The 17,251-nt window shown below is 45.4% G+C and overlaps 1 protein-coding gene across 2 annotated transcripts in view; it reads right to left on the bottom strand.

The window, feature by feature from the left end:
• tmod2 (tropomodulin 2) overlaps window positions 1-17,251 on the bottom strand; it is a 52,719-nt gene that overhangs the window by 16,286 nt on the left and 19,182 nt on the right. For both annotated transcript variants that reach the window (XM_090223158.1, XM_090223157.1), the window contains exons 4-5: window positions 3,242-3,364; window positions 2,868-2,945 (exon numbers count right to left, since the gene is read on the bottom strand). In XM_090223158.1, coding sequence (XP_090079284.1) covers window positions 2,868-2,945; window positions 3,242-3,364 — 201 coding nt within the window. The remainder of the gene's footprint in view (window positions 1-2,867; window positions 2,946-3,241; window positions 3,365-17,251) is intronic.

The raw sequence follows: 17,251 nt of genomic DNA, 5'->3' as shown, positions 1-17,251 counted from the left end.
GCGGTTACATGGTGGTTATGTTGGGGTTAGTAGTGTAGGGTTACATGGTGGTTATGTTGGGGTTAGTAGTGTAGCGGTTATGTTGGGGTTAGTAGTGTAGGGTTACATGGTGGTTATGTTGGGGTTAGTAGTGTAGGGTTACATGGTGGTTGTGTTGGGGTTAGTAGTGTAGAGGTTACATGGTGGTTGTGTTGGGGTTAGTAGTGTAGCGGTTACATGGTGGTTAGTAGTGTAGGGTTACATGGTGGTTATGTTGGGGTTAGTAGTGTAGGGTTACATGGTGGTTGTGTTGGGGTTAGTAGTGTAGAGGTTACATGGTGCTTATGTTGGGGTTAGTAGTGTAGCGGTTACATGGTGGTTATGTTGGGGTTAGTAGTGTAGAGGTTACATGGTGGTTGTGTTGGGGTTAGTAGTGTAGAGGTTACATGGTGGTTGTGTTGGGGTTAGTAGTGTAGAGGTTACATGGTGGTTGTGTTGGGGTTAGTAGTGTAGCGGTTACATGGTGGTTATGTTGGGGTTAGTAGTGTAGAGGTTACATGGTGGTTATGTTGGGGTTAGTAGTGTAGGGTTACATGGTGGTTATGTTGGGGTTAGTAGTGTAGAGGTTACATGGTGGTTATGTTGGGGTTAGTAGTGTAGGGTTACATGGTGGTTGTGTTGGGGTTAGTAGTGTAGAGGTTACATGGTGGTTATGTTAGGGTTAGTAGTGTAGAGGTTACATGGTGGTTGTGTTGGGGTTAGTAGTGTAGAGGTTACATGGTGGTTATGTTGGGGTTAGTAGTGTAGAGGTTACATGGTGGTTGTGTTGGGGTTAGTGGTGTAGAGGTTACATGGTGGTTATGTTGGGGTTAGTAGTGTAGAGGTTACATGGTGGTTGTGTTGGGGTTAGTAGTGTAGAGGTTACATGGTGGTTGTGTTGGGGTTAGTAGTGTAGAGGTTACATGGTGGTTATGTTGGGGTTAGTAGTGTAGGGTTACATGGTGGTTATGTTGGGGTTTGTAGTGTAGAGGTTACATGGTGGTTATGTTGGGGTTAGTAGTGTAGAGGTTACATGGTGGTTGTGTTGGGGTTAGTAGTGTAGAGGTTACATGGTGGTTGTGTTGGGGTTAGTAGTGTAGAGGTTACATGGTGGTTATGTTGGGGTTAGTAGTGTAGAGGTTACATGGTGGTTGTGTTGGGGTTAGTAGTGTAGCGGTTACATGGTGGTTATGTTGGGGTTAGTAGTGTAGAGGTTACATGGTGGTTATGTTGGGGTTAGTAGTGTAGCGGTTACATGGTGGTTGTGTTGGGGTTAGTAGTGTAGGGTTACATGGTGGTTATGTTGGGGTTAGTAGTGTAGCGGTTACATGGTGGTTATGTTGGGGTTAGTAGTGTAGCGGTTACATGGTGGTTATGTTGGGGTTAGTAGTGTAGAGGTTACATGGTGGTTGTGTTGGGGTTAGTAGTGTAGGGTTGGTTACATGGTGGTTATGTTGGGGTTAGTAGTGTAGAGGTTACATGGTGGTTATGTTGGGGTTAGTAGTGTAGAGGTTACATGGTGGTTGTGTTGGGGTTAGTAGTGTAGCGGTTACATGGTGGTTATGTTGGGGTTAGTAGTGTAGAGGTTACATGGTGGTTGTGTTGGGGTTAGTAGTGTAGGGTTGGTTACATGGTGGTTATGTTGGGGTTAGTAGTGTAGAGGTTACATGGTGGTTATGTTGGGGTTAGTAGTGTAGAGGTTACATGGTGGTTGTGTTGGGGTTAGTAGTGTAGAGGTTACATGGTGGTTGTGTTGGGGTTAGTAGTGTAGGGTTACATGGTGGTTGTGTTGGGGTTAGTAGTGTAGAGGTTACATGGTGGTAACTGTGTTTACATTGTGGTTGTGTTGAGGTTACATGGTGGTTATGTTGGGGTTAGTAGTGTAGAGGTTACATGGTGGTTGTGTTGTGGTTGTGTTATGGTTACATGGTGGTTATGTTGGGGTTAGTAGTGTAGCGGTTACATGGTGGTTATGTTGGGGTTAGTAGTGTAGAGGTTACATGGTGGTTATGTTGGGGTTAGTAGTGTAGAGGTTACATGGTGGTTATGTTGGGGTTAGTAGTGTAGAGGTTACATGGTGGTAACTGTGTTTACGTTGTGGTTGTGTTGAGGTTACATGGTGGTTGTGTTGGGGTTAGTAGTGTAGCGGTTACATGGTGGTTATGTTGGGGTTAGTAGTGTAGAGGTTACATGGTGGTTGTGTTGGGGTTAGTGGTGTAGAGGTTACATGGTGGTTATGTTGGGGTTAGTAGTGTAGAGGTTACATGGTGGTTGTGTTGGGGTTAGTAGTGTAGAGGTTACATGGTGGTTGTGTTGGGGTTAGTGGTGTAGAGGTTACATGGTGGTTATGTTGGGGTTAGTAGTGTAGAGGTTACATGGTGGTTATGTTGGGGTTAGTAGTGTAGAGGTTACATGGTGGTTATGTTGGGGTTAGTAGTGTTGAGGTTACATGGTGGTTGTGTTGGGGTTAGTAGTGTAGCGGTTACATGGTGGTTATGTTGGGGTTAGTAGTGTAGAGGTTACATGGTGGTTGTGTTGGGGTTAGTGGTGTAGAGGTTACATGGTGGTTATGTTGGGGTTAGTAGTGTAGAGGTTACATGGTGGTTATGTTGGGGTTAGTAGTGTAGAGGTTACATGGTGGTAACTGTGTTTACGTTGTGGTTGTGTGGAGGTTACATGGTGGTTGTGTTGTGGTTGTGTTATGGTTACATGGTGGTAACTGTGTTTACGTTGTGGTTGTGTTGTGGTTACATGGTGGTAACTGTTTACATTGTGGTTGTGTTGTGGTTACATTGCGGTTGTGGTTACATTGTGGTTGTGTAGTGGTTACATTGTGGTTGTGTACTCACTGTTGTATCCTCCGTCTTTACTGCTGGTTCCATCGTAGCTCTGGGTGCTGGTCACCAGGGTATGGACACCTAGGATGGCTGTGGACAAACACACAACAACAGACTTAGTGTGTGTGTCTACCATGGGACAAGCCTGGCTGACAGTGTGTATGAAAGACTCCTGTATTTAGCTGTCCTTGGAGAGACTGGAGACAGTAAGATACACAGATCCTTCTGAGAGAGAGAGAGAGGAGAGAGGAGAGAGAGAGAGAGAGAGAGAGAGAGAGAGAGAGAGGAGAGAGGAGAGAGAGAGGAGAGAGAGAGAGAGAGAGGAGAGAGAGGCTGTGTGTGTCTCTGTCCCTAAGAAGACAGCCTACCTACCCCCTCCCCCTTACCTGCCAGGTCACAGAGTTCAGTGTCGGTAGCACTGGACAGGGCCTCTTCTAGTTCCGGGTCAAGGGTCGTTACCTCTTCCTGACGAGACTCGATGGGCCGCTGCTTGGGAACAAATGCCTTGCCTACAGAGAGAGGCAGAGCGAGAGGGAAGATATGGGAGAGAGATGGGAGAGAGGGAAAGGGAGAGAGAGAGAGGAGATGGGAGAGAGGGAAAGGGAGAGAGAAAGAGGGAGAGAAGAGTGAGAACCTGACTAGGCAGATGTATCCAACTTCCTGTTGACCCTCTGGTCTCTTCTGTACAGGTCATTCCCCAGCTGACACAGGAAGGACCACAATGCACTGCAGAAGCGAAGGCGGTCAGCCAGAGAACCACTGTTTATTTTTCATGTCCAGAGAGACAGATAAACAATCACCCCTGCTAATAAACTCATCAATATAGTCAATAACGCATATGAAACAACAACCAATAAGTTAGTAGTAGCTGGAGTTGAAAGGGAGTCTGATGAACTCACTGATATCATTTTTAAGTCTCCGCGTGCAGTTTGAAGGAAGTTGCTAACTAGCGTTAGCACAATGACTGGAAGTCTATGAGTATCAGCCACTGGTTAGCTCTAACTTCCTTCATACTGGACACAGAGACATAAAAATGGTATCCGCTAGTTACCCTGGGGACGTAGAAAAAAGGGCCTCGTTGTTAAAATCCCAAAGTAGCCCTTTAACTTGGAGATAGATCGTTTTCTCCTCTCGTTGTTAAAATACCAAAGTAGCCCTTTAACTTGGAGATAGATCGTTTTCTCCTCTCGTTGTTAAAATACCAAAGTAGTCCTTTAACTTGGAGATAGATTGTTTTCTCCTCTCGTTGTTAAAATACCAAAGTAGTCCTTTAACTTGGAGATAGATCGTTTTCTCCTCTCGTTGTTAAAATACCAAAGTAGTCCTTTAACTTGGAGATAGATCGTTTTCTCCTCTCGTTGTTAAAATCCCAAAGTAGTCCTTTAACTCGTTTTCTCCTCTCATCCTCAGCAGTGGTTCAGAAACTACTTGGGATGTTAAAACGCTTTCAGGGTAAACTAAAACTACTTAACCAAATACAAAATGGATATATATATATTTTAAATAGCCTATAATAACAATCATCTTTGAGGACTTCCAATTACCAAAATAAAAGCTAGACAATCAGGACCGTCATTGAATTTGTTAATATGTTTGGAGCATAAGAACACAATATTAGTCATGTCAAAATGCGTAGAATTGTAGGAAATTAGCTTTAAAACCACTAAATGTTTTCTCGACCGCCAAGATGGAAGCCTCTTCTTGCCCAGGCCCCGGACAGAACTCAGCTGTACAGACGCCCCCCTTTTTTCTCCTCTCTCTCTCATTCTACCACCCTTTCTCACCCCAATTTCATAATATCCAATTCCCGATCTTGTCTCATTGAAACTACCCAACTGGTTCGGGAAAGGCAAAGGTTGATTCATGCGTCCTCCGAAACATGACTTGCCAAAATGAGCTTCCTAACACCTGTCAGCTTAACCCAGCCGCACCAATGTGTCGGAGGAAACACCATTCAACTGACATGTCGAAGTCAGCCTGCAGGTGCCCGGCCCGCCATAAGGAGTCGCTAGAGCACGATAAGCCAACTAAAGTCCCCCCCGGCCAAACCCTCCCCTAACGACGCTGGGCCAATTGTGCGCCGCCCTATGGGACTCCTGGTCACGGTCAGTTGTGCGACACAGCCTGGGATCAAACCCGGGTCTGTAGTGACACCTCAGACATTCCCTTAGACCACTGCACCACTCGGGAGCCCCTAAGACCCTTTTTGCTCCAGAAACAAACTCTGCATTGTTACTAATAATGTCATAATAACACTGAATGTATAAAGAAATGTTCCCAATAGCCCATTCTCAAATCTACATTCAGTTAGATGTTTTGAAGAAGAAGAAGAAGAAGGTTTTATTTATCTATTTTCTACTTAATCTTTAGTCTGTGTATATTTTTTCACCACATCTAGCTATAGGATGAAGGGGAAATGTTTGCAGTTTTTAATATGATATAACTACCAAAAATCTAAATGGTACAGTGTGTCCTCCGGCCGGTAATTCAACCGTGATAACAAGTTTAGATAGCTGCCCGCAAAACTAACTTAGCAGCGTGAACATGTGTGTTTGCTGACATGGGCTAATTGACTGACTATCAGTGAATGACATAAGCAGGAAAAACTGCTTATGCACAACCAAATTTAGAAATTGCAACTTGTGTATTCTACTTATCTAACTGTCAACGGTAAGTTGAGACCCTGACGGGGGGGGGGGGGGGGGATTGATCTGCCAGCTGCCCATCCCTGCTTTAGAGTCTAGAGTTGCGAAACCCGAGTAACTTTTCCAAAATCCCACTTAAAAGATTCCAGGATTCAGGATCCTACTAGTGTTGAACCCAGGGGAGATTCAGGACCCTACTAGTGTTGAACCCAGGGGAGATTCAGGACCCTACTAGTGTTGAACCCAGGGGAGATTCAGGACCCTACTAGAGTTGAACCCAGGGGAGATTCAGGACCCTACTAGTGTTTAACCCAGGGGAGATTCAGGACCCTACTGGTGTTGAACCCAGGGTAGATTCAGGACCCTACTGGTGTTGAACCCAGGGTAGATTCAGGACCCATCTAGTGTTGAACCCAGGGGAGATTCAGGATCTTACTAGTGTTGAACCCAGGGGAGATTCAGGATCCTACTAGTGTTGAACCCAGGGGAGATTCAGGATCCTACTAGTGTTGAACCCAGGGGAGATTCAGGACCCTACTAGTGTTGAACCCAGGGGAGATACAGGACCCTACTGGTGTTGAATCCCTGGGGGCTGCATTCGGTCTTCAACAAGGTCCGTAGGGCCGCAATGAAAATTGGTTATATTTCCTTACCATCAAAATTGGCACAAAAAAAAAAAAAGATCCTCTATCATTTTGGGGGATTTGATGCTCGACTGTCTCATTCTGGTGTTTATCAGAGCTGGACACAGTCAAACTGTATGACTCTATGTCCCTTATTAGTTGTACAGGTTCGGTTTGGTTTGAGCCATATTACAGTATTTTGAGTTTGTTTCCCCAACAGAAACAACATTTAGTGTATTTATTTTTGTTGTACTCAAACCCACGCCGAGGGACGGATTGGCCGGATCCAGCCCGCGGGTCGTATGTTTGACACCCCTGCTCCAACCCTTCCTATCTGGACGGGTTATGTTGTTCCTCTAGGAAGCACAGCGACTGCTTAGCCCTGACTGTGTGTGTGTGTGTGTGTGTGTGTGTGTGTGTGTTCCAGTCTGTAATTGTATAATACAGCTATCATTATTCTCAATTATGTCTATTTGAACTAACACTACATTAGTCAATGTTTCATGACACACACACACACAGTATTCTATTTCCCATTACACACATTTTCCGTGCTCTCACTCTCTCTGCCTGCATATCTATACAGCAGTCTGTAATTACTGTACCTAGGAATGACATCACCACCAGCGAACCAGAGCACACACCCCAGAACCCATATCTTACCGATGAACACACACAAGACATTTCCATTACTCATGTACTTGTCTTGTTTAGTTCATTTTCTCTGAGCTGTGTTGAGATTGATGTCATGATGTTTCTACTCTGGGGTCTCTAGAGGTCGTTTTATCCATAATGCTAACTCCTAGCGGCTAATGTATATTAGCTGCTCCAAATCATTCTGAGGTCGTTTTATCCATGACGCTAACTCCTAGCGGCTAATGTATATTAGCTGCTCCAACTCATTCTGATGTCGTTTTATCCATAACGCTAACTCCTAGTGGCTAATGTATATTAGCTGCTCCAACTCATTCTGAGGTCGTTTTATCCATGACGCTAACTCCTAGCGGCTAATGTATATTAGCTGCTCCAACTCATTCTGAGGTCGTTTTATCCATAATGCTAACTCCTAGTGGCTAATGTATATTATATTATATTGCTGCTCCAGTTTCAACTGACCTGAGCCCCAGGACCATGCCCCAGGACTACCTGACATGATGACTCCTTGCTGTCCCCAGTCCACCTGACCGTGCTGCTGCTCCAGTTTCAACTGTTCTGCCTTATTATTATTCGACCATGCTGGTCATTTATGAACATTTGAACATCTTGGCCATGTTCTGTTATAATCTCCACCCGGCACAGCCAGAAGAGGACTGGCCACCCCACATAGCCTGGTTCCTCTCTAGGTTTCTTCCTAGGTTTTGGCCTTTCTAGGGAGTTTTTCCTAGCCACCGTGCTTCTACACCTGCATTGCTTGCTGTTTGGGGTTTTAGGCTGGGTTTCTATACAGCACTTTGAGATATCAGCTGATGTACGAAGGGCTATATAAATAAATTTGATTTGATTTGCTCCAACTCATTCTGAGGTCGTTTTTATCCATAACGCTAACTCCTAGCGGCTAATGTGTGTCTACTACAGCGGTCTTTAGAGAACACACCAACAGAGCCAGAGACAAGACACACAGAGAGAGAGAGGGCTAGAGAGAGAGAAGGAAGGAAGGGGCAAAGAGAGAGAAGGAGGGGCTAGAGAGAGAGAAGGAGGGGGCTAGAGAGAGAGAAGGAGGGGGCTAGAGAGAGAGATGGAGGGGCTAGAGAGAGAGAAGGAGGGGGCTAGAGAGAGAGATGGAGGGGCTAGAGAGAGAGAGAGAAGGAAGGGGCTAGAGAGAGAGAGCGAGGGCTAGTACAATGTGTTCTACTGCAGGATGGACTGTATCTAAGTTGTAGTGTGTTCTACTGCAGGATGGACTGTATCTAAGTGGTACAGTGTGTTCTACTGCAGGATGGACTGTATCTAAGTGGTACAGTGTGTTCTACTGCAAGATGGACTGTATCTAAGTGGTACAGTGTGTTCTACTGCAGGATAGACTGTATCTAAGTGGTACAGTGTGTTCTACTCTGCTCTGTCTGGTTGCTGCTATTTCTGTCTGTCCTGTGTACCGTCTACCCATGAACCCTTCTGCTTTGTCTTGGTTTGTGTGTCTTGGTTTGTGTGTCTGTGTCTGTGTGTGTGTGTGTGTGTGTGTGTGTGTGTGTGTGTGTCTGTGTGTGTGTGTGTGTGTGTGTGTGTGTGAGAGACAGAGAGCAGACATCTTTACATAACACAGCTGGAGATCTTCATCAGACTGAGGAGACAAGACCGTCTGCATCTCTCGCTCGTCTCGCTCTCTTTTCTCCCTCCCTCCCCGTCTCTCTCCCTCCTTCAGTCGGGCCCGGAGGCATTGCCATGGAAACCCAGCAGCAGCAGAAGGAAAGAGACAGGAAGTCACGGAACAGAGAGTAAAGTCTAAACTCCTCTATGCTGCTGCTGGGGGCAACTAACTTGTTGGCCAGACTTTACAACACACAGCTACATACAGAGGCTGCTATTCTCCCCAACCCCATCAGCACGTAATCCTTTACAGTTAACCAGTCAACAGTTACCAGTCAACAGTCACCAGTCAACAGTTAACCAGTCAACCAGTCAACAGTTAACCAGTCAACCAGTCAACAGTTAACCAGTCAACAGTTAACCAGTCAACAGTTAACCAGTCAACAGTTAACCAGTCAACCAGTCAACAGTTAATCAGTCAACCAGTCAACAGGTACCAGTCTACGGGTACCAGTCAACAGTTAACCGTCAGTCAACAGTTAACCGTCAGTCAACAGTTAACCGTCAGTCAACAGTTAATCGTCAGTCAACAGTTAACCAGTCAACAGTTAACCATTCAGTCAACAGTCAACCAGTCAACAGGTACCAGTCAACAGTTAGGACACACCTACTCATTCAAGGGTTTTTCTATATTTTGACTGTTTTCTACATTGTAGAATAATAGTGAAGACATCAAAACTATAAAATAACACATACGGAATCATGTAGTAACCAACAAAAGTGGTAAACAATAATAACAATAATAACAACAATATTTTATATTTTGTGTTATTTCATAGTTTATGTCTTCACTATTATTCTACAACGTAGAAAACAGTCAAAATAAAGAAAAACTTTTAAATGAGTAGTGGTGTCCAAACTTTTGACTGGTACTGTATATGAAGTACTGTATATGAAGTACTGTATATGAAGTACTGTATATTAAATACTGTATATGAAGTACTGTATATGAAGTACTGTATATTAAATACTGTATATGAAGTACTGTATATGAAGTACTGTATATGAAGTACTGTATATGAAATACTGTATATGAAATACTGTATATGAAGTACTGTATATGAAGTACTGTATATGAAATACTGTATATTACATACTGTATATGAAGTACTGTATATTACATACTGTATATGAAATACTGTATATGAAATACTGTATATGAAGTACTGTATATTAAATACTGTATATGAAGTACTGTATATGAAGTACTGTATATTCAATACTCTATATGAAGTACTGTATATGAAGTACTGTATATGAAGTACTGTATATGAAGTACTGTATATGAAATACTGTATATGAAGTACTGTATATGAAGTATTGTATATTAAATACTGTATATGAAGTACTGTATATGAAATACTGTATATGAAAAACAGTACCAGACAACCCCATCAGTGCCCCCCCCCAACACACTCTAAAAAAATATACAGTAGCCTTTTCCTTCAGTAGCCCCTCTCCCTCTTCACCTGCCACACAACTCCCTCAAGGAGAATGGCCTCTGTGCCTCTGTGCCCATAACACCCTCACTTTAAAAATCAGGAAATGATTGTGACCCTTTCCTTCATGGGAATGTATTCACTCACTACTAGAAGTGGCTCTGAATAACAGCGTCTGCTAAATGACTCAAACTTAAATCTAATTCTTCTTCGGTCCCCCCCTGCCGCCCCTCCAACAGAACACCCTCCGTGCCCCCCTACTCTCCAGTCTAAAAGGCGGTCTAGTCTCGAGGGGGCCTTGGCACTTCCTGAAAAGCCTCTAAACAGTAAATACAGCCATTACCCACAACACCCCACTTCCTGTGTCAGGCCCTCTGGAGAAGAGTCAGCTAACAGTTAGTCTACTATCCCCAGCACTTACAGCCACAGTCACAGCCTTCTGGTTAACACACAGTGGTTCAACTGTCTCTGCATGATCTTCTCCTTTCCCTACAGGTGATATCCTACATGTCAAATATCTGTGAGGTTGTATGTACTACAGACACTCTAGGTGCAGCTTGGGTGCTTCTCTCTGTGTCTGTCTATAATGGGGGTAACTGAAACTGTTGTCCACAGGGACCGACACAGAATGGCCGTCTAAAGGCTCTTTCAGGAAGAGAAGTCAAGCCAGAGAGAATGAGTGAGACAGAAACACACAGAGACAAAGAGAGAGAGAGAGAGAGAGAGAGAGAGAGAGAGAGAGGGGGGGGGGAGCCACAGAGAGTCCAGTCATAGCCACATCTCAAACCCTCTACACTGTTTCTCAACCCTTTCCTGTAAATTTCTCACCAGCTGTTACAGAATGGAGTCTCTCTACAGGCCGTTACAGAATGGAGTCTCTCTACAGGCCGTTACAGAATGGAGTCTCTCTACAGGCCGTTACAGAATGGAGTCTCTCTACAGGCCGTTACAGAATGGGAGTCTCTCTACAGGCCGTTACAGAATGGAGTCTCTCTACGGGCCGTTACAGAACGGAGTCTCTCTACAGGCCGTTACAGAACGGAGTCTCTCTACAGGCCGTTACAGAACGGAGTCTCTCTACAGGCCGTTACAGAACGGAGTCTCTCTACAGGCCGTTACAGAATGGAGTCTCTCTACAGGCCGTTACAGAGCTGTAACCTCTACAGGCCGTTACAGAATGGAGTCTCTCTACAGGCCGTTACAGAATGGAGTCTCTCTACAGCCCGTTACAGAATGGAGCCTCTCTACAGGCCGTTACAGAATGGAGCCTCTCTACAGGCCATTACAGAATGGAGTCTCTCTACAGGCCATTACAGAACGGAGTCTCTCTACGGGCCGTTACAGAATGGAGCCTCTCTACAGGCCGTTACAGAATGGAGTCTCTCTACAGGCCATTACAGAACGGAGTCTCTCTACGGGCCGTTACAGAATGGAGTCTCTCTACAGGCCATTACAGAACGGAGTCTCTCTACAGGCCATTACAGAACTTGGCTATGAAAACGCCGTGGGGAAAGTGGGAGGGTTGAGTGAGACTACAACTGCACTACTTTTCTATACTAAAGGGGAGAGACAAACATAGTTAGACTGTTTCAATATTAAACTCATTGCTGCTATTGTTTTCAATTTTTTTAAAGCAGCTTGTGTTTCTTAAAGTGATACTTGGGGATTGTGGCAGTGAGGCCCTTCACCAACTTCCCCCAGAGTCAGATGAACTCACTGATACCATTTCTATGTCTCTGTGTCCAGTATGAAGGAAGGTAGAGGTGGTTTTGCAAGCCAATGCTAACTAGCGTTAGCTCAATGATGAAGTCTAAGGGCCTCATAGGCAAAATCCTGAAGTATCCCTTTTCACCAGGCAAAGGGTAGCTAACCAGGCTGGTGGTGACTGGTTCGCTACGGGGAAGCCAGAGAGTCACCTGTGTGATGTGTATAACACATCTGTGCTGCTAATATGAATTGTGCTCATCACTGAAAAGCTTCTCAAATCTCTCCAGAAACTCTGGTCCAGTCCACTTAGTCTGATTTTGGGGACCATGGTGTGTTTATACAACAAGTAAAACACAAATCACTTTTAAGGTCTAATCGAATGTAAATTCCATTAAATCAGCCCCTGCTGATAACAAGAGTTGTTGCTATGGTCTGTCACCACACACACAGTGGGGTGAGGGAAGAGGAATGTGTGTGAGGTTATTCCTGACAGGCTTCCTCCCCAGAGATCATGGGCCATGACATCATGGTTCTGGAATTCTACTGGAGGGCACAACCCTAACCCTGCTCTATATACATACTGGAGGTAACAACCCTAACCCTGCTCTATATACATACTGGAGGTAACAACCCTAACCCTGCTCTATATACATACTGGAGGTAACAACCCTAACCCTGCTCTATATACATACTGGAGGTAACAACCCTAACCCTGCTCTATATACATACTGGAGGTAACAACCCTAACCCTGCTCTGTATACATACTGGAGGTAACAACCCTAACCCTGCTCTATATATACATACTGGAGGTAACAACCCTAACCCTGCTCTGTATACATACTGGAGGTAACAACCCTAACCCTGCTCTATATATACATACTGGAAGTAACAACCCTAACCCTGCTCTATATATACATACTGGAGGTAACAACCCTAACCCTGCCCTATATACATACTGGAGGTAACAACCCTAACCCTGCTCTATATACATACTGGAGGTAACAACCCTAACCCTGCTCTATATACATACCGGAGGTAACAACCCTAACCCTGCTCTATATACATACCGGAGGTAACAACCCCAACCCTGCTCTATATACATACCGGAGGTAACAACCCCAACCCTGCTCTATATACATACCGGAGGTAACAACCCCAACCCTGCTCTATATACATACCCGAGGTAACAACCCTAACCCTGCTCTATATACATACCGGAGGTAACAACCCTAACCCTGCTCTATATACATACCGGAGGTAACAACCCTAACCCTGCTCTATATACATACCGGAGGTAACAACCCTAAAATCCCTCTGTAATGTAGTTGGACTGTACCACCTCCTCCTCCCCCAGCCCACACTCTTCCTCCTCCTCCCCCAGCCCACACTCTTCCTCCTCCTCCCCCAGCCCACACTCTTCCTCCTCCTCCCCCAGCCCACACTCTTCCTCCTCCTCCCCCAGCCCACACTCTTCCTCCTCCTCCCCCAGCCCACACCCCTCCTCCTCCCCCAGCCCACACCCTTCCTCCTCCTCCCCCAGCCCACACCCCTCCTCCTCCTCCCCCAGCCCACACCCCTCCTCCTCCTCCCCCAGCCCACACCCCTCCTCCTCCTCCCCAGCCCACACCCCTCCTCCTCCTCCCCAGCCCACACCCCTCCTCCCCCAGCCCACACCCTTCCTCCTCCTCCCCCAGCCCACACCCCTCCTCCTCCTCCCCCAGCCCACACCCCTCCTCCTCCTCCCCCAGCCCACACCCCTCCTCCTCCTCCCCCAGCCCACACTCTTCCTCCTCCCCCAGCCCACACCCCTCCTCCTCCCCCAGCCCACACCCCTCCTCCCCCTCCCCCAGCCCACACCCCTCCTCCTCCTCCCCTCCTCCTTGTGTAAGACCAGAGTAGACATGCATTAGTAATACCTGCAGACTCAGCAGTGGCCTGATTACAGCTGAGAGCAATCTCACACACACACACACACACACACACACGCACACACGCCTGCAATACAATACACACCTGTCTGAAACAGAGCTTTCCCTTCAAGACCACAAACATTACCCCCATCACCCGCAACGCCTCTCGTCACCCGCAACGCCTCTCGTCACCCGCAACGCCTCTCGTCACCCGCAACGCCTCTCGTCACCCGCAACGCCTCTCGTCACCCGCAACGCCTCTCGTCACCCGCAACGCCTCTCGTCACCCGCAACGCCTCTCGTCACCCCCAACACCTCTCGTCACCCCCAACACCTCTCGTCACCCCCAACACCTCTAGTTACTCAGCGTAGGACACAGTCATGTAGTCATGTATTTAGAGAGTTGATCACATTGAGGTTTCTGCATTGACGCATTTACATCAAATCAAGTTCATGGGTCACATAGACAGTTTCTGTCTCCAACAGTGTAGTAATGCTGGTGTTTTTAGCTCCAACAGTGTAGTAATGCTGGTGTTTCTGTCTCCAACAGTGTAGTAATGCTGGTGTTTCTGTCTCCAACAGTGTAGTAATGCTGGTGTTTCTAGTTCCAACAGTGTAGTAATGCTGGTGTTTCTAGCTCCAACAGTGTAGTAATGCTGGTGTTTCTAGTTCCAACAGTGTAGTAATGCTGGTGTTTCTAGTTCCAACAGTGTAGTAATGCTGGTGTTTCTAGCTCCAACAGTGTAGTAATGCTGGTGTTTCTGTCTCCAACAGTGTAGTAATGCTGGTGTTTCTAGCTCCAACAGTGTAGTAATGCTGGTGTTTCTAGCTCCAACAGTGTAGTAATGCTGGTGTTTCTAGCTCCAACAGTGTAGTAATGCTGGTGTTTCTAGCTCCAACAGTGTAGTAATGCTGGTGTTTCTAGCTCCAACAGTGTAGTAATGCTGGTGTTTCTAGCTCCAACAGTGTAGTAATGCTGGTGTTTCTGTCTCCAACAGTGTAGTAATGCTGGTGTTTCTGTCTCCAACAGTGTAGTAATGCTGGTGTTTCTGTCTCCAACAGTGTAGTAATGCTGGTGTTTCTATCTCCAACAGTGTAGTAATGCTGGTGTTTCTAGCTCCAACAGTGCAGTAATGCTGGTGTTTCTGTCTCCAACAGTGTAGTAATGCTGGTGTTTCTAGCTCCAACAGTGTAGTAATGCTGGTGTTTCTAGCTCCAACAGTGTAGTAATGCTGGTGTTTCTGTCTCCAACAGTGTAGTAATGCTGGTGTTTCTGTCTCCAACAGTGTAGTATTGCTGGTGTTTCTAGCTCCAACAGTGCAGTAATGCTGGTGTTTCTAGCTCCAACAGTGTAGTAATGCTGGTGTTTCTGTCTCCAACAGTGCAGTAATGCTGGTGTTTCTGTCTCCAACAGTGTAGTAATGCTGGTGTTTCTAGTTCCAACAGTGTAGTAATGCTGGTGTTTCTAGTTCCAACAGTGTAGTAATGCTGGTGTTTCTAGTTCCAACAGTGTAGTAATGCTGGTGTTTCTAGCTCCAACAGTGTAGTAATGCTGCTGTTTCTAGCTCCAACAGTGTAGTAATGCTGGTGTTTCTAGCTCCAACAGTGTAGTAATGCTGGTGTTTCTAGCTCCAACAGTGTAGTAATGCTGGTGTTTCTAGTTCCAACAGTGTAGTAATGCTGGTGTTTCTAGTTCCAACAGTGTAGTAATGCTGGTGTTTCTAGCTCCAACAGTGTAGTAATGCTGGTGTTTCTAGCTCCAACAGTGTAGTAATGCTGGTGTTTCTAGCTCCAACAGTGTAGTAATGCTGGTGTTTCTAGCTCCAACAGTGTAGTAATGCTGGTGTTTCTAGTTCCAACAGTGTAGTAATGCTGGTGTTTCTAGCTCCAACAGTGTAGTAATGCTGGTGTTTCTAGCTCCAACAGTGTAGTAATGCTGGTGTTTCTAGTTCCAACAGTGTAGTAATGCTGGTGTTTCTAGTTCCAACAGTGTAGTAATGCTGGTGTTTCTAGCTCCAACAGTGTAGTAATGCTGGTGTTTCTAGCTCCAACAGTGTAGTAATGCTGGTGTTTCTAGCTCCAACAGTGCAGTAATGCTGGTGTTTCTAGCTCCAACAGTGTAGTAATGCTGGTGTTTCTAGCTCCAACAGTGTAGTAATGCTGGTGTTTCTAGCTCCAACAGTGCAGTAATGCTGGTGTTTCTGTCTCCAACAGTGTAGTAATGCTGGTGTTTCTAGCTCCAACAGTGTAGTAATGCTGGTGTTTCTAGCTCCAACAGTGTAGTAATGCTGGTGTTTCTAGCTCCAACAGTGTAGTAATGCTGGTGTTTCTAGCTCCAACAGTGTAGTAATGCTGGTGTTTCTAGCTCCAACAGTGCAGTAAAGCTGGTGTTTCTAGCTCCAACAGTGTAGTAATGCTGGTGTTTCTAGCTCCAACAGTGTAGTAATGCTGGTGTTTCTAGCTCCAACAGTGTAGTAATGCTGGTGTTTCTAGCTCCAACAGTGCAGTAATGCTGGTGTTTCTAGCTCCAACAGTGCAGTAATGCTGGTGTTTCTAGCTCCAACAGTGTAGTAATGCTGGTGTTTCTAGCTCCAACAGTGTAGTAATGCTGGTGTTTCTAGCTCCAACAGTGTAGTAATGCTGGTGTTTCTAGCTCCAACAGTGTAGTAATGCTGGTGTTTCTAGCTCCAACAGTGTAGTAATGCTGGTGTTTGTAGCTCCAACAGTGTAGTAATGCTGGTGTTTCTAGCTCCAACAGTGTAGTAATGCTGGTGTTTCTAGCTCCAACAGTGTAGTAATGCTGGTGTTTCTGTCTCCAACAGTGTAGTAATGCTGGTGTTTCTAGCTCCAACAGTGTAGTAATGCTGGTGTTTCTGTCTCCAACAGTGTAGTAATGCTGGTGTTTCTGTCTCCAACAGTGTAGTAATGCTGGTGTTTCTAGCTCCAACAGTGTAGTAATGCTGGTGTTTCTGTCTCCAACAGTGTAGTAATGTTGGTGTTTCTAGCTCCAACAGTGTAGTAATGCTGGTGTTTCTAGCTCCAACAGTGTAGTAATGCTGGTGTTTCTGTCTCCAACAGTGTAGTAATGCTGGTGTTTCTGTCTCCAACAGTGTAGTAATGCTGGTGTTTCTAGCTCCAACAGTGTAGTAATGCTGGTGTTTCTGTCTCCAACAGTGTAGTAATGTTGGTGTTTCTAGCTCCAACAGTGTAGTAATGCTGGTGTTTCTAGCTCCAACAGTGTAGTAATGCTGGTGTTTCTGTCTCCAACAGTGTAGTAATGTTGGTGTTTCTAGCTCCAACAGTGTAGTAATGCTGGTGTTTCTATCTCCAACAGTGTAGTAATGCTGGTGTTTCTGTCTCCAACAGTATAATAATAATACCTAGCAATATACACATAATACAAACAGTAAAAAACGAAAGCAATACCAGAACGAGTGATGTCAGAGTAAATAAATATATAAATAATGGTGTATATATATGATGCGCTTTTAAAGGGATAGAGCACATTTTTTTGGGGGGGGCAATTAAGCCACTTTTCTACTGACCCAGAGTCAGATTAATTCATGGATACCAATTTTTATGTCTGCGTGCAGAGGGAAGTTGCTATAACTAGCTTTAGCGCAAATGTTAACTAGCGCCAGCACCAATACCAGACTTCCTGTCATCGCGCTAATGCTAGTTAGCAATGTCTTGTAAAACTACCTTCAAACTGCATGCAGAGACATACAAATGGTATTCATGAGTTCAATTGCCAAAACCTTTCCCTG

The sequence above is a fragment of the Oncorhynchus mykiss genome, chromosome 26 (genome assembly GCF_057628025.1).
Source record: "Oncorhynchus mykiss isolate SJ-2025 chromosome 26, ASM5762802v1, whole genome shotgun sequence".
Taxonomy (NCBI): Eukaryota; Metazoa; Chordata; class Actinopteri; order Salmoniformes; family Salmonidae; genus Oncorhynchus; species Oncorhynchus mykiss.
This window is presented reverse-complemented; position numbering and strand designations above follow the sequence as displayed.